Source organism: Emydura macquarii, unplaced genomic scaffold, assembly GCF_026122565.2.
Source record: "Emydura macquarii macquarii isolate MOO-44397 ecotype Brisbane River unplaced genomic scaffold, CSIRO-AGI_Emac_v2 contig_374, whole genome shotgun sequence".
NCBI lineage: Eukaryota > Metazoa > Chordata > Testudines > Chelidae > Emydura > Emydura macquarii.
This window is the reverse complement of record NW_027130511.1, coordinates 7,723,861-7,747,543: the sequence shown is the minus strand read 5'-3', so window position 1 is coordinate 7,747,543 and position 23,683 is coordinate 7,723,861. Positions and strand designations below refer to the sequence as shown.

The 23,683-nt window shown below is 38.5% G+C and overlaps 1 protein-coding gene across 1 annotated transcript in view; it reads left to right on the top strand.

The window, feature by feature from the left end:
- YLPM1 (YLP motif containing 1) overlaps window positions 1–17,109 on the top strand; it is a 50,476-nt gene extending 33,367 nt beyond the window's left edge. Inside the window, 10 exon segments of the mRNA XM_067533217.1 lie at window positions 276–338; window positions 764–883; window positions 1,209–1,385; window positions 1,642–1,725; window positions 1,985–2,068; window positions 3,729–3,815; window positions 6,927–6,978; window positions 12,732–12,862; window positions 16,150–16,330; window positions 16,708–17,109. Coding sequence (XP_067389318.1) covers window positions 276–338; window positions 764–883; window positions 1,209–1,385; window positions 1,642–1,725; window positions 1,985–2,068; window positions 3,729–3,815; window positions 6,927–6,978; window positions 12,732–12,862; window positions 16,150–16,296 — 945 coding nt within the window. The 3' untranslated portion in view covers window positions 16,297–16,330; window positions 16,708–17,109.
- Window positions 17,110–23,683: the final 6,574 nt, after the last annotated feature.

The following is a 23,683-nucleotide window of genomic DNA, read 5'->3' as shown; positions in this document are numbered from 1 at the left end:
AGGCTAATACAAGTAACTTTATTTTAACAAATTCTATTCAATCTTACATTATAGGGCCCATTCTTCAGCAGCTGTCAGATGAGGTTATGATTCTTACTGGTCACAATAAAAATAGTTAACAAACATGTCATAGTGCTGGCTCTGTTTTGTGATTCTGTATCCAGGGGTTATTCAGGGTTCTGAGCCAGAGCACTTTGGTTGGTAGATAGGTTGTTTTCCATGCTCAGAAATGCAGTTCAAAAAGTCACCTTTCTCTTATGCTGTCTTTACATCAGATTGTGATCATAATGAGAGGATTGCCTGGCAGTGGAAAGACACATGTAGCAAAGCTCATCCGGGTAAGTAGATAAATAGCCACTTCCTATATTTTGCCAGACTCTTAACTGTAGAACATCAGCATCTCTCTACACCTGTGCCTCTACGTGCACATTTCTTCTCACCTTTCCTTTCTATTTGTCCAGTGCACAAAGAGAGATCCTATTAGGTCAGTCCTTTGGAAAAAACAGTTTTGGATGTGGAACCTCAGTCTCTAATTGCTTTAGGTTCTACTTCTTCAAATGGTTGGGTACCCTCTTACAGAACTAGAGGGAAAGGCAGCTGGGTTGACTGAAATAAAAAGAAAGGTGTTAAGTTGCAGGAGATAGTAAAATGTTGTCTTCTTTCTCTTACTGTATGTGGATCATGTCGCTGGGGTGTGCCCTGGGCATTCTGAGGGCCCACGTGGTAGAGTGGAAATTGTATTCCTTGGTTGTTTCCTTCCCAGGACAAAGAGGTGGAGTGTGGAGGACCTGCACCCAGAGTTCTCAGCCTGGATGACTATTTCATTACTGAAGTGGAGAAAGAGGAGAGAGACCCAGATTCAGGGAAGAAAGTGAAAAAGAAGGTATACTCAGTTTGTGTCTCTGTTGACTTAGATCTTTTCTTGAGAAAGGAAGGAAAGGCTTATTTTTAAAGGAAGCACATAGCAGTGTAATTACAATTAGGGCTGGAACCTGCTGTTTTGGTGCAGTGACGTTCTTCTGAACAAGGCATTTCTATGTGTGGCCAAATTAGAGAGAATATGGGGGCAAGTTCTTTTGAAATCTACTTGTATAGGGAAGTTTGCTTTTGCTGACCATATGCCCAATGGTTGTGATATCAGGAACTGAACACCAGCTATTTTAGAACTCCTTCTGCTTTCTCTTGACTTGCTTTTGTCCTGAACCCAGGTGATGGAGTATGAGTATGAAGCTGACATGGAAGAGACCTACCGCACCAGTATGTTTAAAACTTTCAAAAAGACCTTGGATGATGGCTTCTTCCCTTTCATTATCCTGGATGCCATCAATGACAGAGTGCGCCATTTTGAGCAGTTCTGGAGTGCAGCAAAAACCAAGGGCTTTGAGGTAATGGTGTTAGCAGTCATTCTCACTCACTAGTACTTCTAAAACAATAAGCCCCTCTTCAGGAAAATGAAACCAAATGGAATCCCCTATCAGTCCTGCTGGTATTTAGTATTAAATGCCCACTCATGTATCAGTGTATATATCTTCTGCACATGCAACACCTATGTACACTTACTCTGTGGGAAAACTACTTTAGATACTAACATATTAATTTCCTGATGAGTTTATAGTGTTTAATTTGATTTTCTCTCTCTAGGTATATTTAGCTGAGATGAGTGCAGATAACCAGACTTGTTCCAAGAGGAATATCCATGGACGCAAGCTAAAGGAGATCAATAGGGTAACTGTATAAAGAAGTGGAATCACAGGCTTATTGAAGTTAGATTTCTTTGGGCTTTCAGGTCCACTGATGTTGGCAAAATCTCATATTCTTTTACAATGAATATATCCCTCTCTCTTTTGAAGATGGGCCCATGTTCCTTTTGATTATTTCAGTAGAATGGCTGTAATATAACTGTACTAAAGAATGGTCTGTTCAGACCCATTTTTTCAATGTGGTGTGTTGCAGGAAGTACTTTATTTTGTATGTCTCTTATTAGATGTCTGATCACTGGGAGACTGCACCACGTCACATGATGCGCTTGGACATTCGTTCTTTGTTGCAAGATGCTGCTATTGAAGAGGTGAATGTCACTGTATTTGAATGAAGTGGGGAGTGTATGCATTTGTGTTTATATTGAAAATGTAAATTGCAGAAGAGAAGTCTGGTTATTATTTATTAAGTACCAGCAGCATATTTAGCACTGTACGAACCAAACATGGTTCAGACTGACCCAGGCACCAAAACAACTTGAGGAATTTTACTGCTGCCTTTGTGGAAACTATGCTCACATTTCTTAGGGGAAGAGTGGAAACTATTTAGTCCTCACGACTTTTGACTATCAGTTAAAGCGTATCTTTACTCTCTCAGAAGAAACTCAGCACTTCTGCAGAATAGTTGTAGCGGTGTAACTGATTGATTAGTGAGCTTAAAGTTTGAAAAATGTTGGCGGCTTGGTTAAAACCTCATTGATTCCTCCGTGTGCTTGCTTTGGGAAGTCCAGAAATTCTGTCACAGAAAACAAATATCTGGATCCATATTATATGGCTGGAGAGGAGTGCTTTGAGAGAAAAGCGTGTTGCTCTTTGTGTTCCAAGGGGAATTTGCTTTGACCATGCATCCTTGACATTTTAGCTTTTTGTATTGCTGTAATCTTCTTAGTCAGATATTTTAGTAAATCAAGATTTGGGAGTAGATTGGTGCACAAATGATGTACATTTTGAAAGAAGCACAGCTGTATGCTGATGTCAGAGTAGCTGTCGTGGACTTAGAAACTTCTGAGCTGCAAAAGTAGAAAAACAAGAATTTATTCTTTGCATCTGGACAACTCAAGGTTCCTTACAAACTATGAGGTCAGCAATTCATTTTCCAGTCTACAAATACTAATGCTCTTGAAACTAGTTATCTCAAAGAGAAGAACAAAAGTCTGAGGTCTCAGGAAGAGAGAGTTTGAGCATAGAATTGAGATTTATTCTACTCTTAATGTGGGCGTCCAGCTTCCATTTATGGCATGAGGAGCTGTACACTCATTGTGAGGGCTTTATATTCCTTGATGCATATGTGAACATCAGCAAAGAGATGGGTCCAAAAAAGTAATCAGTTACATGGGCAAGGTTGAATATGTGTATAACTTATTCCTATGTCTGATAATATTCCATTATCTATGTTTTTTCCAAGGTGTAAACTCAGTAGAAATGTGTTGGCAGGTAGAGAGGGCACTTCCCAGTATTATATAAGTCGCAAGTTTGTGATCCTTTTTGAGAATTCAGAGTTTGACATGAATTTGTGTACAGTGTGTGTGTGTGTGTGTGTGTGTGTGTGTGTGTGTGTGTGTGTGTGTGTGTGTGTGTGTGTGTGTGTGTGTGTGTGTGTGTGTGTGTGTGTGTGTGTGTGTGTGTGTGTGTGTGTGTGTGTGTAAAATGAAAAAATATCTTACTATTACAGGCTCCTGTAGCATAAAAGGAGATCTATGGAGGAGAAGGCTATTATTGTGACTTCTCACCAAATTCCCCATTCTTTTCTGTGACAAGAATAGAAACTTAAATGAAACCATTTCTGTAGGGAAGAAAATGGAATCTGTCTCAATACAGCATATGGCACCAATATATTTGTCTGAATGAATCCCCTCATTCTGTTTTCTCTCTTTCTTGGCCTTTGGAGTCTACTCTGCACCCTTTAAATAAGCAAGTAATATTTAGAAGTCAAGCAGTGCAGCATAATTCTGTGTGTGTGTTTTGGACCAGGTGGAGATGGAGGATTTTGATGCTAATATTGAAGATCAGAAAGAAGAATCCAAGAAGGATACAGCAGAGGAAGAAGAAAACGAACTGGTAGGAGATACCTCACCCAACTCCAACAAAGTGTCTTTTATTAGAATAACTCAGATGGACTTTAACTGTTATAAATCCCAGTCATCTGCCACTCCCAGTAGTATAATGCTAATACGTACATTTTTCGTGTTTGGTTTCTTATGCATATCTGAGAGGATTTTAGTACTAAATCTTGGTCTTTTTTTCTTAATTGATTTTAAAAAATCCATGACTATATTTACTATGAATAGGAATAGTATTCTCAACAGAGCATGGTAGCATGCTCCAGGCACAAATCTACAACCCACTGGAACCTGCTTTTGTAGACAAGTTTGAAACTTCTTGGGAGCAGGGGGGAAGGGAAAGCACATGTACTGTTACATATGGAATATCCTGTGTAAATATGAAGACCTATAGCAACCATATGATGGGAACAGAGTTTATTTAATCTTAGCTTACTTAAACTTGCACTTGTCTTATGAACTCTTCTTGACTAAAGTAGTGTCTGACACCACTTAATGCTGTTACTCACCTCTTAGAAAGGTTTGGTAAGAAGCACGTCATCTTTGACAAGGTGCACTGTCTTAGTTCTTGATGACGTGCATGCCAAATCCTGGCTCCCACTACCAAAGAGCTAAATTGCAATAAAGAAGAGGTTATAGTGATTCTGAGAGACACTGGGCCTTCCTCCTGATGAAAACTCACTATTCCTTAGGAATGGGGTCAGCGCTGATAGATTCTAGAAGAGAAAGGAAATATAAAAGTTAAAGAAAAAGAAATCTCCTTAGGCAAAGTAGAGATTAATAAACATTTTTTCTCTTGATGTGACTCATTTATTCTCTTTACTCAAGTTATCCTTTGACAGAGAGAATAAGCCTGAATAAAGTGTGATCAGGAGTTCCATCTAAAGACACTTCACTGTTTGCAAGACATGGCTATTAACTTCTGATTGCCTGGAAGTGGGCCATACCTAAAACAGACAGTAGTGCCTTTAATTTTCTGGAGCTTCCTATATAAATGTGTGTGTGTGTGTGTGTATGTGGTTCTAATATACAGTACATATAACTACAGATTTGAGTTGCATAAATCAAAGAAAAAGCTTGGTGGGTTAAAATTGAGCAAATTATTAATTAAAAGCAGTCCATATATAAATATGGCTTCCATTCAGAAACACAAGAGGAAAAGCAGCAAAGAGTTATGTAGAACAGTTCATGTCTGCTACTCGCTGATGTGGTCAATGTCAGAGAGAGGCATGCCAGACTGGTACAGAAAGGTGGAACAATGCACTGTTTTTGACATATGTTGTCTTTTTGAGAGCAGTTAGTGGGAGTTCTTGATTCATTTTGTTATACTTCCATTCTTCCCTTCAAGAAGGAGGGGTTTGATGCTCCTGCCAACTGACAAATGTCCCTGAGAGACTGTCTCACATCAGAAGTTGAAGTCTGAATCTTGTCTTATCCTAACTGAAGAAGGAGGATATGGTACAGATTCAGCATATAATACAGAGGGCGTTTAATTCACACCATCGTAGTCACTCGTATGTTGATATATCGACTCTACTGGATTCTTTGTGTAGTTCAGAAAAAAAATTCTTTTCTGTGCTTGATGGTATCAAGTGTTGACATTTTTAATTCAGTGTTGTTGTCAGCATATGGATAAAACTAGTCCATATAGCACAGTTGTTCCATAAAATGCAATGTTCTAGTGGTAGATGAACTTTTCCGCAGGTTTTAATGCACAACTTATTAAAGTTTTTGATATAATGAACATGTACATTTACAGTGTAATGTTGCAACACAGACTGACTTAGTTCCTACTAAATACATATTTGATTTAAAAAAACTACTTGCAAATTAAAAAACATAATCTTTAGTAAACTAAAAATCATTCTTAAAATGCTGAAACTATTACTGGGTAAAAGTTAGAACTGTATAAAAACTTTGAAAGAGTCATGCTGTGGTGTGTGTAAATACCAGATATGCAACAGCAGCATGTCTGTCTGGAATGATATACTCTAATCTGGTACTCAGCCTGTATACTGTCACCATACACTAATACCTCTAGAGAGAGCCTATAAAGAGAATAGAAATGGAGTTAGTATAATAAAACTGATCTAAGGATTGGGGCTAATCTCTTGATGAAACCTGTTTATAGGGATGCTTACCCCTTTCTAGAGAGAATAATACTTTGTAACAAGTTTCTCATACAAGATCTGTTTCAGTATGTTCGTTTTTTATATGACTACATAGCATTAAATAGTGTTATAACAAGTTAAGCAGCTGAAACTGGAGTGTATAAGAAAGCATGGACAAATAGTATAAATAAATCCTCACGAAGCAAGCACTGTAAAATGGAAAGATCATAAGAGAATAATCAAGTGAATACTTTCAGAATTTAAAGCTTTGAGTCGCATGGAATAAAATAGCTGAATACTTTATTACATATAAAATGCATTCTTTCTCTTAAGTTATTGATACAATAGTTATATTCGTATGACAAGCAATGTTTGAACTGTGATACATTTGCAGTTTTTCAATAAGCACTATTTTTAGTGTTTTAGTATTTAGTACATATCTCATGATTCAACAAAATCTAACTCTAAACTAGTAAAAAGGATTCACCATTTAATGTTAGAGTCCCTACTAAGTTGACTTTGCATACTAAATTCTTGTTTGTTCCTTTAATAGGAATATTCAGTGAAGTCTGGATGTAGTGCATTGTTCTGGAAATACATTCTTAAGATCATATGACTAATGTAATTTCTTTTTGCAGTTGTATTTGTAGTGCACTCAATATCTGATCATTTATGTTATAAAACCTATGCCACATTGGGCAATATAATGTATTAACTGCACACAGTTTCAGTACTATTGCTGTCTGTTAAATTTGGTCTGTGTTTGCAGAAGCAGCACTCTTTGTAGCAATGCACAAGGACTGCTAAAAGCACTGAATATAAAGTGGATATAGAAGTTCTGAAGTAAATAATAACCTGTTTCCCTCAGTTGCTTACTGAATTGCACTTTACCAAAAGAAATGTTTTAAGCTCCCGTTATAATGCTTTTTCCAGTTCAAAAGTGATATGCGTGTGTGTGTGTCTCTAATCCTTCGAGCTTCTCTCTGTGTATGATTTAGGGTTACATTCCGAAAAGCAAATGGGAGATGGACACTTCTGAGGCAAAGCTAGGTGGGTATTTCTTTTTTCCTGTTTTCTATAGTTGGTATCTGATGGTATGTGCAGAACTTTAATTTGCTTATTTGTGCTGTGCCTCCCCGCCAAAGACCAAATGGCTTTGTATTGATCTCAAGGATGTGTATGTGAATCTACAAGACATTTCTCTTCCATGTAAAAAGTGGTTTCTCTTTTATGCGATAATAGAGGTAGAGATAGTCTAATGTTTCTAGCCATAGCTGTTTTATACATTTTGACATGGAGCACACATTTCCATACTGGTGCTCTTCCACCTGTTCAAGGAAAGTCGTTTGTCTCAAAAAAAAAAAAAAAAAAAAAAAAAAAAAAGGGGGGGGGGGGCAATATTTCATGCTTTATTCATGTTCACTGAGTTGTAAATAGGCAACAGAATCAGTTCACATTACACCACATATTTATTCATGCTGCATACATTTTTTTCTTAAGTCTTAATCTTCCATTAAAAAAGTGTCCATCTTGCAATATGAGTGTCCTGCTGATTGAAGGAAAGGCTGGTGTACCCTACTGCTTGTGTGTTCATTGTTTTACTAAGCCGTCACAAAGGGCTTAGAAACATAAATACTATACCTTGTCATGCTTCTATTCTACATGTATTTTTTTTTTGAGCCAACAGGAAAACATGGTTAATTTAATAATCAAGGAGAGACTGTTCTTTCTTGACACAGATGTTTTATAGAGAACAGCACTGGAGAGCCTTCCAAAACTGTCATGTGACAGGACAGCACAAGCTCCATATTCTGAACCTAGTTCTGAATGATCCAGTCATAATCACTTCCTATTAAAGGCCTAGACATAAAAATTACAGTCAGCTGTTCAAATGAAATTTTTTGAGAATTGAGACACTTTTCATAGGATTCAGAATGGACCTTTCTGGAATAGGAGATGATTTTAACTCCACTGCCATTGTCATTAGTGTTGCTGTGCTGTGAGATACTATCTGTTATAACTGATATTTCCATCAAAATCAGCAGATTTCATAGAATGAAATGCAAGCACAGGGCCAAGTGATGGAGCATGTGTTCATGCAAAGGAATTTCCATTAATATTCAATTTTTGAGCCACAAAGTTTCTTTCAGGAATGGTACTAAAACAGGATCTTTGACCCAACCTGTGTAAAAGGATCACTTTCAGTCACCTTTATGATAAAATAATAAATATCTGAAAGGGGATGTGTAGTGTAAATTTCAAAGAGAAAGTCCACTACAAGTAAACAGCCTAACCCTTTGGACTGTGAGTCTGGTAGGGGATACATGCCTCTCTCTCCTTGTTTTCAAATCCTAACTGCACCATAGAAATGACACCAGAAGATCCTGTTTATATAAACAGCCTTTTGTCTCCTGCTAAGTGCTTTGCTGCAGCACCTCTTCTGCTGCCACATTCTCTTGATGAGCCATTGAAATCCTGATGGAACATCTTGACTTCCTGATACCTTCAGCACCAATGGATGAGCCTTTACCCAGTATCTGAGGCCCATCAAACAGCTAAGCAGATGAAGAAACTCACTCTGAGGATTGTGTGCATTCTTGCTATAGAGTCCACAATCCTGGTCTGTTAAGCTTATTTCTTAGATGTTGCCAAGATCATTTTAAAAAAATGTTGCTTGGGAAATCATAGCGTAAAATACTCTGTGAGTGGTTAAAAAAATTTCAGAGCTGTTGGTCATTGTGTTATACTCCAAATAACTGTTGTTTTTCATTTAAATATACATAAGAGGAATGGAAATGTCACATTACACACAATTAACATTTTTTAACCCCCCTCAAAAAAAAAAACCCTCAATCATGCACATTTTACAAATATCAAACACAGAAACCTAAAATATGTATGATACATAAAACAGTTAAACTGGTTTAAATATATATCATGCTTTTTGTAGCATTCTCAGCAAAACCGAGGGTTGGCTGCAGCAGAAACTAACAAATACAGCTTTTAAAATAACCCGTTGTTAAATCTCTCTAATAAAAAATAGAAGCAAAACAATTATTTTTAAAATACGCTTTCCAGATCATAAATCCAAACTATAAAAAACCCATTTTGGATCATCTTCACATAACCTAAATATGTATAAATAAATGTATAATAAACTGCAGAGTTAAACTCCTAACAAAATGACTGTATTAGCTACTGATCTTGACATCAGCTGTACTCATATCTTGTAACTAGCTCTCATCAGGAACTCAGCTAGCAGACAGGACACCAATATTCCACAGTCACCACGTCCAGTTGCTAAAGAGATCTCAGCCTGGAAAGAGACTGACTCTATCGCTGTTTTGATATAAATAGCCTCTCCACCCATAAGCCTAAATTCTACAAAAAGCTATTGAAAACACAAATTAAAATGCACTAAAAATAGGTATCATATTGTTACAAAGAGCCCTAAATCCTGTTGTAATGGATGCTGTTTCCTAGAAGGTTGCTCTATAAACTGTCAGCCAAAACTGTGGTTAAAAAACCTTGCATTTTGGGACTTAGCGTGGTTATATCTGATGCATCCTAGGATTTTCAGGGAAATGCTTGTGAACCATAGTTATTCCTAAAAGTCCATTTCAGCCATGACTGATTAAAACTGTATACTAAAAGGTGTGTAAAGCTGTAATATAGATTTGTTATTCCAGATTTGGGTTGTTTTCTCGGAGATGCTGGCCTGTCCAGCATGTTTATAGTCAGTAGATAGGCTTTTACAAGGTAAAAGGCAGAATTTTAAACCAAATACATTTCTTTGTTGGATTGGTTCATCCAAATCGCTTGGCAATTACAAATTCTGTTGTGCTTTCTGTCTTTATTTATAGATATTGTTGCAAATAAAGTACAACAGGATTTTACTGGCTGCAGTGTGTCATGGAGAATGTCCGAAATGTTGAGCTTTTGGCTGAACATGCTTGTGACAGTCATCATGCACATTCAAATCTCCTTGCCCCAGAGTTCTTACTGTTGTTAATATTCATGGCAGGACCAGTACATTTCTCTTCTGAATACTGTGTGCCTGCATACTGCTGCCCATTTTCCATACTTGTTCTGGATGCAGCCACAGGCACATTTCCATTTAAAATGTAATACTGCTATATCAATGTGCCTTTCTGTATTTGTGCAGCAAGTTCTTCCATTTACAGCTTACAGAAATGGGCTGATGCTTGTTGTCTTAACTGAGGTATAATTGCCTCTTCTAGTATAATAATCTCTTTAAAAGTTTAATAATGCAATGGTTTAATAATGCTATGTTCAGACCTCACAGACGGGGAAACTAACTTCACAATATCTGAAGTATTATCTCCACTGTAAAACTTTATTCTAGGATGCAAATAACATTTCACTCAGGCCACTATCAGTTGTATTAAAAATGTGAAAACTCTTAACTTTTTTTGGGGGGGCAGTGTTGACAAACAAAAATAATTGGCTGATTTCAGGTACTTTCATAATTAAAATAATAAAGGTGAGTTTTTGAGAAGTTATACAGATTTTAAGGATAATGCCACTTTGCTATTTTAAAACTCTAAATGGTAGAATTATTAAAGTTTGAGAATTGGAAGCAAAATAATCGTTTCCTCCATAACTACCATCGCGGGCTCCATATTACAAAGTGAAATCTTGTCTCAGAAGAAGGAACCCTTCTGAGTTGATGTGCCAGTGATCAGTGCAACAGGACTTGAGAATGCTTCAAGGTGTGTCTGCTCTGGGTCACCTCTGGACATACCTTGAAGTACCACAGCATAGATGGAAGCACATTTCCCTGGAAGGGCAGCCAACTTCAAACACAAAAAGAGGTTAAATTTAAAAACATACTCTATGCAGAGATAACTGAATCCTTAAAAGAAGGATTATTCAAACTGTTGGCACAGTCCATAACTCACCCTTTTATAATAGAATGTTGTAAAACTCTCAGGTACCGATTTGCGATTCTTGTCATACACAGGCGAAGTGGGAGAGTTAACTTTTTCATGTTGGTGATCAGATGTGCTTGCTACTTGCACTTTGCATCAGAAAATTCTGACTCCCAGTGCAAAAGTGTCGATATGACTGCCTTACCACAGAATTCCTGGACTTTGCTATTTGTCACAACTTAAATGTTCCTAAATGTGTGTACTGCTCTCCTTTTCAATGCTGTTTATTCTGGAATGGTCTATGTTTAGTAATCTGTGAATAATATTAGATGAGCTTGGAAGCACCTTTACTGCTGAAGCAATATAAAGGAATTTCCCATGTCGAGAGTTTCTCTCCTGGAAGGAGATGGCATCTGTCTATGGAACTGTAGCCACAAATTTGGCATATTTGACTTAGAATAAAAGAAGAAACTTAATGCAATGTAACAATTAGCAATTCAGGAAAGCAGAGACAGCTATTCTGTGTTGATTTTTAACTGTAGTGTCTTTGGGGAGGGGATTTGAAAATGCTTTGCTTGGACAGATGAAAGGTTTAAATCTGTCCCAGTGAAATGGGGCATAATGGATTCTTGAAAAATTCTAGTTTTGAATGAGGCAGGGATTACTTTATTGGTTTTCATATTAAGTTTTACTACAGTGTGCACAAATCAAAATTGTTTTTTGGTCTTGTATGATCTCTAGTACTACTCTGCTTTTTTGCTATTTTAAAAAGAACCAAACTCATCTATGTTCTGAAATTCTTTGGATGCACATTTTTAGACTGTCTTTTTCTGCTGCCCAGCAAATATGCTGCTTTGTATTTGATAAGTTTCAGAGTTGTGTGATTTAATAACATTAATGACTTCTGAGCTAGTGTCATTTTCGTCACTGGCAACAGTTTACAAAGAACACCAAAAAACTGTAACATATACATTAATGTGGCAGTGATTGTAGAAATTGTTTAAAATGTTGGGGCAACAAACCTACTACATGGCATTATGAACCAGTGAGTAAACACCAATGGAAAAAAAAGTGGTGGAATTATTTTTAGCTCTGTAAAGCCAGTTTCATATCTTCACACCTGCTAGTCCTTAACCTTATGTACTTTGTCTCATTACCACTAGCACTCTATCTTGAGTAAATGGCCCAAAAGAAGTAGTTCTTATAACTCATTAAATGTCATCTTGTTTCGCCTCATCTCTCAAGTTGGTCACTCTGGTTCAGTAATCAACAGAAGAAAAAAGTGATCTTTGGACAAACTTGCTTCTACAGCATTTATGTATGAGTGAACTCTCATACCATAAATAATAGATTCTGAGTCTTTCTGCAGTCTCAGGATATTGTGTTCAGTAGAAGCAGTTCTTCAAAAACTGCTTAGTGTACAGTTCTGAGTAGGTTTAACAGTTTGATGGACACCACGTTCCTGATATTGCCTGATTTGCCATGTTTGACACAGTATTAAACTGAACACAGGGAAGAAAATGTGTGGAGTTAATATTGTGTTAAACTGCAGAATATATGGGACTGTTGTTCCACCAACAGCTTCCAGCAGCTGTGTTATGCTTGCTGGGCATGGACTCTGAATGATGTGAACTTCCAGGAAGATAACTTTTCCTCCCTCATAAAAACAACAATACTGAATGTTACTGACAAAATTAATATGAAAGATAAATAAAAGTTGGAAATGGGGTGAGTCTTCAGAGTTGAAACAAACTAGAGATCATTCCACTCATCAACACAATCTGGATTTGCAAGTTCTGCTGCTGTGAAATACAGACTCATTCTTTTGGAAGTGTTCCCTCTCTCATCTTGTTTGTGTGAGTATTACCCAAGTTTTCTCCTTTAACGCTGAGGCTCTGTGTTTGTTCTCAGACAAGCTGGATGGCTTGCGGACAGGCACAAAGAGGAAACGTGACTGGGAAGCAATTGCCAGCAGGATGGAGGATTATCTTCAGCTTCCCGATGACTATGATACACGTGCTTCTGAACCTGGCAAGAAGAGGGTAATAAACTCCACTAGTGTCTTAATTTCTCTAAGGGACTCATATAGCATTCTCTCCATGGAACACAGTCTGTACCATTCATTCAGTTTGCCTGCAGATAGGACCAGTGTGGACTCATTGTTTTCATTTCATTGTCCCATTAGATGCCATGGCAGACTGTTCTTGAGAATATGGTCAAAGATTAACAACATACGTCACATATTTTGAGAGTTAGAAAAAAGATATGCTGTTCTTAAGGAAAGGTACTATATAAAGATGCAGACTGTCAAGAAAAGCCATGGAGATGGGTATTCTGTGTGTATGGTGTATGTTTTGTGAGAGGATAAAAGGCATAGTATACAGTGTAGGTTCTGAGCAAAGAGGCTAGGAAGTTTATACTGTGTGTTGTATATGAAAGAAGAGGAAAATAAAATGGATCCTATGTATATGATTTACATTCTGTTAAAGTTAATCTGATATTTTTGTAATAGGCTTTGTAACAAGGGCAGTGGAGGAAACAGCACATGTTCTTAAAGTCAGAGCAGGTTCAGTTTGAGTGATTTTCTTTGGAAAAATAGACTTTATATAAATTAAAATTTATCCTTTGTCTGCTGACTGTGTGCTGCTGCTTGAAATTCTGCTATGAATGGAAAATAAAAATACATGGAGACACAAGAATGTACAAACCTGCATTTCGAGCATCACTTAAAACAATAATCTACCATCAAATTAGGTATCTTAGAGTTAAGGTTGCTTAACTGCATTTCCTATGAAGATAGTCACTAAAAATCAAGGAAACTGCCTGTAAAGTCATTTACATCTATGCCCAATGAACTGTCTTACCCCCTAAGCATTAATAGAATATACTCTGAGTCCTCAGCTCCACAACAAACTCCCTTTTAATTCCAACATACATTCAATACCCCGAACTCTGATCTCAGTAAGATTAAGCGATATTCCCTATAGATGTGTGTAATCATAATGTCTAATATTAATTGTTCATGAAAAAATATGAGTTTGATGTTCAGGTTGTGCATTTCAGAGGGAATCTGAGGAACTGGTTGTGTACATTGTGGTTGTATGTTAAAACTGAAAGTTTGTCATGGAGCTGAGGAGTTTGCAATTGTGTTTGGGTAGTAAGATGTAAATTGAAGTTGGTGTGGATGTTAACATTGACCTTTCTAGCGATATCCTTAATTTTTAATGATCCTGTTCATAGGAAATGCAATTGAGCAACCTTTACTCTAAGCTAATTTTTGTGGAGAGTGTCTTTGATTTTTTCAAAGCATGGATGGATGAGGGTTAGTTTTGGCCAGTGGATCCAGGAGGAGTGAGGGTATTATGGAGTTTTTGGCAGGAGGACAAGAAGATGACGGGGGAGGACAACAGTGGTTGATGGGCAGTGAGAATGGGGAGATATGGGATAGTTACCTGGAGGTGTGGACTGGGAATGGGTTAGCAGGAGAATGGTGCTCAGTGTGGGTTTGTGCAGGGTGGGTAGAGGGAAAAATAAGGCTGGAGAAGAGAACCCAGGGGTCTCTTCTGGTGAACGTCTTATAGTTTAACAGACAGAAGCTCTGTTCTAGTGGAGCACCTGCTCACAAACCATAAGAGATCTGCAGAGGTGAATAAGAATTGAGGGGGGAGCAAGGTGGGGGAGCAGCTCTCCCTGGTTCCATCCCCATCAGGGCTCCTACTTGACTAAACAAGGAAATAATTTTTACATTTATTAACATTTTATTTTTTATAAATATAAACATACACAATCAGATATATTAGAAATAAATGTAAAAGTTCTTTCCTTGTACATTGGCTTAGCAGAATGAGGCATTGAACTAAGTAGGCTGGGGAACTGGGCTAGTAAGTGAGGGGCGGGCATTGGGGGCCAATGAGTCAGCAGAAGATTGGATTGGATTGGGATTGGAGGGCAGGGTTAGGAAGAGATCTGTTCTTGAAGGTACGTCTGCACAGTGAAGAAAAACCCAAGGCTGGCCCATGCCAGCTGACTTGGGTTTGCGGGGCTCGGGCTACGGGGCTATTTCATTGCCATGTAGACTTTGGGGCTCGGGATCTCTGGGATCTTCCCACCCTGCAGTGTCCTAGAGCCTGGGCTCCTGCCCAAGCCTAAGTCTACACAGCAATAAAACACCCTCACAGCCCAAGCCCTACGAGCTCCAGTCAGCTGGCATAGGCCAGCTACGTCTGTCTAGTTGCTGTGTAGACATACCCTGAGTTGCCTTCAGATACTGCTTCTCTAGCTCTGCCATCCTTCTCTCTTCCTACCTATTCCCTGGTTACAACCCTCCCTTTAGCTGCTTTTATGCCCTATTCCACCCCCCCCCCCCCCATCTCCCCATTCCATATATGCACGTATGTGTGGGTGAGAAGGTGACTTCAGAGGTCTGAACAGATTGGAGGTGAAGGATGTGAGTGACTTTAAGAAGCCTTAGAGGAGGAAGTGGCAGTTTTCAACGTGGGACATAAATGCACGAATGAGTAGCATAGCACAGTGAGTGATATAGTGAAAAGATTCATTCAGAAACGTGTCATAGAAGTCAAAAATAGAAAAGAACTATTAGATTATGACTCCCTCAGTCAGTGCAAGATTGTTCCCTACAGTATGTCTTCCTGTACTTTGTTCAGTCTAGTTTTAAATGTCTTCATTATGTAATTAAGCTTAAAAGGTAGATGTAGAGAAATATTGTAGTTATGAAAAAATTGTAGCTCAACATTATGGTATCATGTTTTCTGTGCCACTTCATTTGAGACCAGGAGAATACTGATTTGCGCACATTATGTTGGCAAACATTGAGAAGTAAGCCTATGTAATTCCTTACAGAAGCACTGTTGCGTTCTGTGGCTTTCCTCCAGTATCCCTCAATCCTTCCACACAGAAGGATACTTTCCAATGGTCTCTTGTCTTTCTGTTACTGTATCTTGTTTCCTGTGAGCGCTAGGCATCCAGCCTCTAAGCCTTAGAAAGGGGAATAAATGCAGCCATTATGCTCTGAATCACAGAATTATTAGTGTTAAAATGGAAAAGGCTTAATTATTTAGTCCATCTCCCAGCCAGTGCAAAATTTTTCTCTACTTTGTGGTACATTTAGGACATCACTTTTAAATGATGTATTTGGTGGGACTTCCATCGCTTCTCTTGAGAGAATGATTTGGGTCTTAAATTTCATAATCAAAATGATTAAGTGCAAGTTAAGAATTTTCCTTGTACGCTAGTCTGTGAGGGAAAGGCCTACTAGAGTTCCAGTGTTTCTTCTTGAACGACTGTCCTACTGACATTGTGTTCTTCATAGGTGAGGTGGGCAGATCTGGAAGAAAAGAAGGATGCAGACAGGAAGAGGGCCATTGGTTTTGTGGTTGGACAAACAGATTGGGAGAAGATCACAGATGAAAGTGGTCATCTTGCTGAGAGAGCCCTCAACCGCACTAAATATATCTAAGACAATTATTATATGGAATTTTTGTACCTTTAAGGTAAGTGTTCCACCATCTTAGTCTCACAGTTTTTAAGAGTTGAGGATAAGATTAAAGCACCCACGTTGCTAGGGTTCTCCCTCCAGATATTCTTGTTTGGGACCTTTTATGATAGATGGATTTGTCAAGTATGCACGTTCATTGGTGTGTAATCTCCTGTATAGCGTGTGACGATGGAAGGAAAAGGGGTATCACACTTCAAAATCTCCCAGCATTGTCAGTAATAAGAGTTTAAGTGTTCATTATAAAGACAACAGGAATATTTGTCAGCTGATTACCTAGTTCTTCCCATTCCAGATTCTACATTATTGTATTTGAATTCTGACCATTTTTATTGATACATTTCTCAGTGTAACAGACTTTTCCTTTCTTTACAGGACATTTACTTTGAGGAGAACTGAACCCGATGTGGCATGAGCATCCTATATGGATTGTGTCACTCCCATCTTCACAGATTCTTTTTTCTTTTGTTACTTTAGTTTGTGAAAGTTGAAATATTGGCAGGTGATAACCAGTGTCCCCAAAAGGCATAAAATCCCGCTGCATCGAAGCGAGAGAGTTTTCTTTTTAATATTTTTTGGAGGGGAGGGAGGGTCAGTAGTTTTAGCTGCTATGCGTGGGGTAGGGTGGAAAAATTAGGCAAAGAATGTTTCCTCCACTGTACTGTAACAGAATGTCTGTATCATCTTTGCTTTGTGGCTGTTCTCGTTTTATACTGTATGTACCTTGTAGCTTCTGTACTAGGAATAACAATAAACTTTCACTATAAACCCAGTGAATTTGGGGGGGCCATACAACATGGGCCTTTCTCTTGGTGTTTGTTTTACCTTTTAAATGTGGTCTGTCTTAATGTGCTGATAGAATGTTCAAAATCGCCGTCATCTGGAAAGGGCATCATGCTCCTATTTGAGTGCATGTCCTACCTGGGGACTCCAGGAGCACCTGCCCTCCTCTTTGTAGCAAGCTTTTTTCAGGCCTTAGCTCTTGTTGGCCTGTAGTAATTTTACATCTTCTCTGTCATCTTGGAGTGCAGCTGCTTTTTAAAGTATTTTCTGGATTGTTAGTTTCTCAGTTGTGTTAAATTTCCCTTGCTACCTATGAGTTTGAATTTAATTCTGTGGTACAGAAATACTCCTGGTAGCAATGTGGGGTGTGAAAAATGTTCCTTTATTGCTGAGTTTGAAATTAAACTAAGTAATAGAAAACTGTGAGTGTGGATAGCCCTCTCAGTGGGAGCCCAGAAAGTCCCTGTGGTCACAATAGGTCATGTTGTCTATATGACTCCCCATCAGTGCATATTCATTCCCCTCACAAAATTTGATCTCACTTAAAAGAAGTAATGAAGACTATCAGATTTAGAATTAAAGGGGATGCCTCTGTCCTGCCAAGAAATGGGCTTCACCAGATGTAAAAGGTAGATAAATAATTGTCCCCATTGAGAACAATGGGGTAGGATTTTTATGTACAATATCATTTGTCTCACTACTGCTGCACAGTATCTCAGATTTGCTAATGAGCAAGTTGAATAGGTCATTTTGTCCTTTCAGGGTTTCCAAACCAAAGGCTTATATTAAGAGTTGTATGGAAAGAGAAGGTGCTAGATTGTCTGAAAAATGTTTTAATTGATGGTGAACTATTTGAAATTGCTGTCCTGTACACTTTGATTGAAGAAAGTGAAATTCTGAAAGCTTTTTCTGTGCTCCTTGTTGCTCTGCTGAGTGATTACATTGCAAATTGCTTCTAAATTCATTAACCAGTCAATACTGATGAGGGCATTGTTTGGTTCATTAAAAGAGAGCCATTGTTTGTAAAATTGAATTGTTTTTGTTTACCTTCTAATACATTTCTGTTTACTTGACATTTCTCAGTCTTATTCATTATGTGAGATTGAAAACTCTTCTTAGGGTGAACAACAGAATATCTGAATGTATGTCCAGAATGTATGTTTACATACAAGAAAATGAGTCTCCTTAAATGCAATGCTGTTACACCAGAAGGTAACAAATGTGTATCTGTATGTATACATCCCATAATACAGCAGTATTTACTTTGTTTTTAAATGTTACAAAGTACTCTCTTTGAATTCTCACACAGTTGGCATTGCCAACAAATAATAAAGCAGTAATTGCCAAGAACTCCTGGAAATCAGGGGGCTTTTGTGCTCTTGTGGAGATCAGTCAAAGCTTGCCTCAAAGGAGTTGCGATCTCATTTCTCTGCATATTGGTTATCAGAAGGATTCTGAGTCCACCAACTGGAGTCTGGTCTATAACAAATCTGGAATGCTGATGGTATTTCTTGAACCCGTTTTGACTTCCTGTGTCAATTTGATGGGATGGTTCTGTCTCCGGACACGAAGAGCTGATGTTTTCACCTTCATAATCGATCTGACTCTAGTTCTAACCCTTTTCCTTCCCAGGGTAAATAATGCTCCTGGAGCATGCAAGAGTCATGGAAACAGATAGAGTGGCAGAGGAATCACAGTGTCTCCTCTATTCTCATGCCATTTGTAGCAGAACTGGGCAGCCAGCACCCAAAGAGACCACACTATTTTTGTTTCTTTGGTCTGCATGCACGGAGGAAGAGGCAGACACAGAACACTTGAAGGGTTGCACCTATTACCAGTCAGATGTGACAAGAGATAGGGCAAATGAAAATTGACTGGAAGGGCAAGTGCGAATTGAGTCCTATGTTTTGTTACGAAGAAGAAGTTCTATTGCAAGTATTTGTCAACATCCTCTGAAAACGTTGAAGTTTTTTCTGTCAGTTGCACTGATGTTTGTTCTTTACAGGTACTACAATGCATCCAAATTCATTTTATGATCTTGCCAGCTGTGTTGCAGTACAGTGATAAGTTTTAGCCCCAGCAGATCTGCCTGGGGCAGGTTGTTGGGAAGTGGCTCAGGAAGAAAGTACTATGTCTGCATAATATCAGCGCATCAACCTCCACCATGTTCCAGTCCTTCAAAGAATGAAGTAATCCAGCTCTTTGATCAACTCATCAGCACTGCTGACAGAATTAGAAATAGCTACATTGTCGCACCCTTGGTCCATACCCAGAAGAATCATGATGCTGATTGGTAACTGCTCTTCAAAGCCTTCAGCTGTCGAATATGACAAAGTTCGATCCTCTTTGCTGTAGTATCCAATATCCATAGGCAGCTTCTGGAACTTTGGACCCCACACTGACATTGGACTTATACAACATTGAGAATAAAAAATGCCTCCTACCATGTATGGCTAACTAAGAGAATGTACGCCATTCTCTCAGATTATGACCTGGCTATGATCATACATTCCTTTATTTATTCCAGATCGTACTGTTGCAATGCAATATACCAGGGGTTTTCAATCTTTTTTCATTTGCGGACCCCTAAAAATTTCAAATGGTGTTGTGAACCCCTTTGGAAATCTTAGACATAGTCTGCGGACCTCCGCGGGTCTGTGGACCGCAGGTTGAAAACCACTGTTTTATGATAACGACAGCCTTTCGTGGACTCCTTACAGATAGTCTGCGGATCCTCAGGCATCCATGGACCACAGATTGAAAATCACTTCAGTATTTCATGGGTTGAAAACATTATCCTTGAAAATGCAGAAACTGGTGCAGAATGCAGCACCTATCTCTTCAACAAAATTGGCTGCCTAAGAGCATTTCATCCCTCTGTATCACTTGCCCCACTGCTTCCCTAAAGAGTATCCCACCTTTTGGGCCTTCGGTGACTCTTAATATCTCTGCTTCTCAAGAACAATGAAACCGTCTATCTTGAAGGTAAGGCTCATGTGCTTATCCACATAGCAGCTCACAACCAATTAGTATTTACAGAATGCTAAATTTTTTTTTACTTAACCTGCTCCCCACAGCTGAGATGGATGGTGAGGAAACATTGTGGCATTAAGTCATCTTGTATGGTTTTACTTTAGAAAGCCTCAGTAAACTATGGGGATGGCTATGGTGTAAAAACCTAAATAAAAAAGAATCATGTACCAACTTTGGCGCTGTGGTTGTTCTTTTTCCCCTTACGTGCTGAGAATAGTTAATCAGTGTTAGTGGTACCTCACATTAGTTCCCTGCAATTACAAGAGAAAAATTGCATCTTAGTTCTTCATATCTTTACCTCTGTGATTTGATTTGATATTCATTGGATTTGCTTCAGTCGGCTATATGAATCCTATTAATCAGTGAATAATTTGCTTCTTGCCTGTCAGTTGCTGCACTACACACTGCTGTTTTTACAGATTTGTAAAAGTGTTGTATTAAACATTTTGAGGCCTTTTGAGGTCTCTGCACAGCCATTTGGAATCGATGGAGAAAATTTCAGTTTCTGTTGAAGGAATGATCTGAAAAATGGAGTCTCTCTGTTATAATGACACAGTGAAACTTATTAAACAAACCATAAAAATGTATTACTATAAACCCATTTGCTTTGCATATGGCAAGTCTCAAAGGCAAGTGTCTGATACTAAATTGGGAATACGGGAATTATTTTACTGGATCAGACCAGTGGTCCATCTAGTCTGCTACATCCTGTCTTCAACTGTGACCAGTACCAGCTGTCTCAGAAGAAGGTGCAAAAAAACCCAAAGTGGGTATTTATGGACCATAACAGTTTTTTCCTACCCCTTCCCTCCACCCTCAGTTTAGTGATTGACATATGCTGAGAAGTGTGAGGATATGTATCCTTTCCAAACTTCATTTTTTAAAATCCTCTGTAATTGTAACTATTGATGTTTTCATTATTTGTATAAATGTCCAATCCTTTTTTGAATCCTGCGAAACTCTACATTTCAATATCTTGTGGCAATGATTTGTATAGGCTAGTTGTCTGTTTTGTAAAGCAGTATTGCATTATTCAAGAAGCTCAGTTTTGTTCTTTCTAACTCCAGTTTGTGGGCATTTCAATATGATGGCCAGCAAATTTAAGTGCAGAACCTAAGAGTGTTCCTTGTTCCCATTTTGGTACTTGTGCGTTTTTCATGGAAAGTGCTTAGTGCTATACAGAATCAAGAGGAAGATGCTGTTTCTGCCCTGTGACTCTTGGAGTCTAAACATGTCATTGAAATGCAGCCTCTTGCAGGATGGTTCTTGGCAGTGAAGATCATTGCTTATATACAAGTTCAAGACAGGCAAAGAAAAGTCTTATCCAACTGAAACTGCAAAATGTACTTGTTTATTTATTGTCTGGCAAAAATTGCTATTAGATAGTTAAGGATTAGGGCAGATCAGGTCTTAATATGTCCCTTTTTAAAGATGATACTTCTGCACCACAGCAGTGCATAGCATCATGCTATGGCATTGGTGCTCTGTTAAGTAAGAATCACTAATATCATTTCCTTTGACATCTGGATTTTCCTTGTATTTTTCCCATCCATGTACTCACCAATTCTGTGACCCTAACCAGATCAAATCTCTGCTAATACTAGTGCAGGCCTATACTTGCTATTCACTGCTTGAACACCATTTTTGGATTTTGACACCACTAGAACACTCCACACTTTCAAAAAGGAATAAAGTAATCCAACTCTTTGAACAGCTCATTGCCACTAATATGAGTTTGCAGTTTCTGGCAGAAATACAGAATAATTCTCTTAAGGCAGCTGCCCTGGTGGCAACAGTATTTTGTTTTCTTAAAGAGCAATTCCCAGTTAAGAGGACACCATTTTAATACTAATGCTACTATCCAGGGAACTACAGAAGGAATCATGCTACTGCACAGACCATTGATCTTGGAGGAGCTGCCATTGACTTGAGATAGTATCTGATTTTACTTTCTTCTCGAAGTTGACAGCTGTCAAGTTTCTGGCAAGGAAGCCCAACATGTGTAGGTTGGGGGGTTCTAAACTAAGAATTGTAAGATCCAGTGAGAATTATGTAATTCACTATACCTGGGTCTGAAAGTGGAAGCAACACACGGAAGGGTCATTGTGTGCGGAAGGTGATGGCCCACAACCTCAGCAAGTCAGACAACCAAGAATACATCATTCTTGTGCTCTTCTCCCTCCATTGGCTTCCCAGTTTGCCTCTGATGCTAATTCAAGACATTGGTCCTCAATTTGGGAGCCATCAGTAGTCCAGGATCTAGCCGTGAGAGCTCCGTGTAGCTTGAAAGCTTGTCTCTCTCACCAACAGAAGTTGGTCCAGTAAAACATATTTCTTCACCCACCTTGTGTCTTTTGATATCCTGAGACCGACATGACTACAACAACACCGCATATCTTCCATGATCATCCAAGACAATTTATGTTATCCTGGGGCAGTGCAACTAACAAAACCTAGGACAAGTGTGAGGACCAGAGATAAAGTGTACTCTGCTGAGGGAGCTCATCTGTGGAGTAAGCTATTAGTAGAAATTAGATTAAGCCAAATTTTGACCACATTTGGATCATGGTGCAAAACCCACCTGTGCTAAAGCTTTCCCACCATAGAGAAAAAAGTAGAGCTTGTTAGAACTGGGAAGGTTGAAGAGCAGAATTCTTTATGAATTCCATTCAAGACACCATTGCGCAGTTCTAATATAGTTTTTTAGCACTCCTCACCAATTCTGTCAGGAAACTGGAGTAGAAATAATTTTCTATTTTCCCATTTGCCAGTTCTCGCAGATGCTGAATTGAAGCTTTTGAGGCTTTTGTTGAATACACTGATGAATTCTGAAGATTTCTGATCAAGGTGAGTCACTTTCATTTCATAGTGGGATGACTTGTCTTTCATTCTTACCAGTGGAGTGTTCCTGTAAAAGGCGTACGCCCTTGAGGGCTTCTAAATATGGTGAAATGTCCTGGACCCACAGCCTGAAGGTTGAAATACTCTATTTATATACAGAGTGGATACATTATGAGAAGTTGCAATGCTGTTCCACCAAATAGATACACATATGTGTGTCATTCTCCTTTTCTTTGATATTTCTGGTACCAAGTTTCAGTCTGAGATGTTTTTTTCCAGTTTAAGTGGTTGGTGCTACATCATTGGTGCAGTCACATTTTACTGAGATATATATCATTACTTATAGCTGACTTGCATTGTTTGGAAAAGGAACATGCTCTTCAGTTTGTGGTTATGCTTAAACCTACACAAACCAGATAAGCATATGTACTGTTTCAAAACAAAAAAGTCAGTATGCTCAACTGAAAAAGGAAGAGAAACCAAGTGTATTGAAATGACACATATTTTCCTCATGCTTACTAGTTTTCCAGGCTTATTGAACCTTTAAATCGTTGGAATTGAGAATTGCATAAGGGTAAGCTAGAAGCTGATTGGAAAGAAGTGGCGCAAAGATCCTTTTTCATCATTTCTTATATACTTCTGATTTGTGGAAACCTGAAATGGAAGAGCATCCTTTTTTGGAGCAGACCTTTCT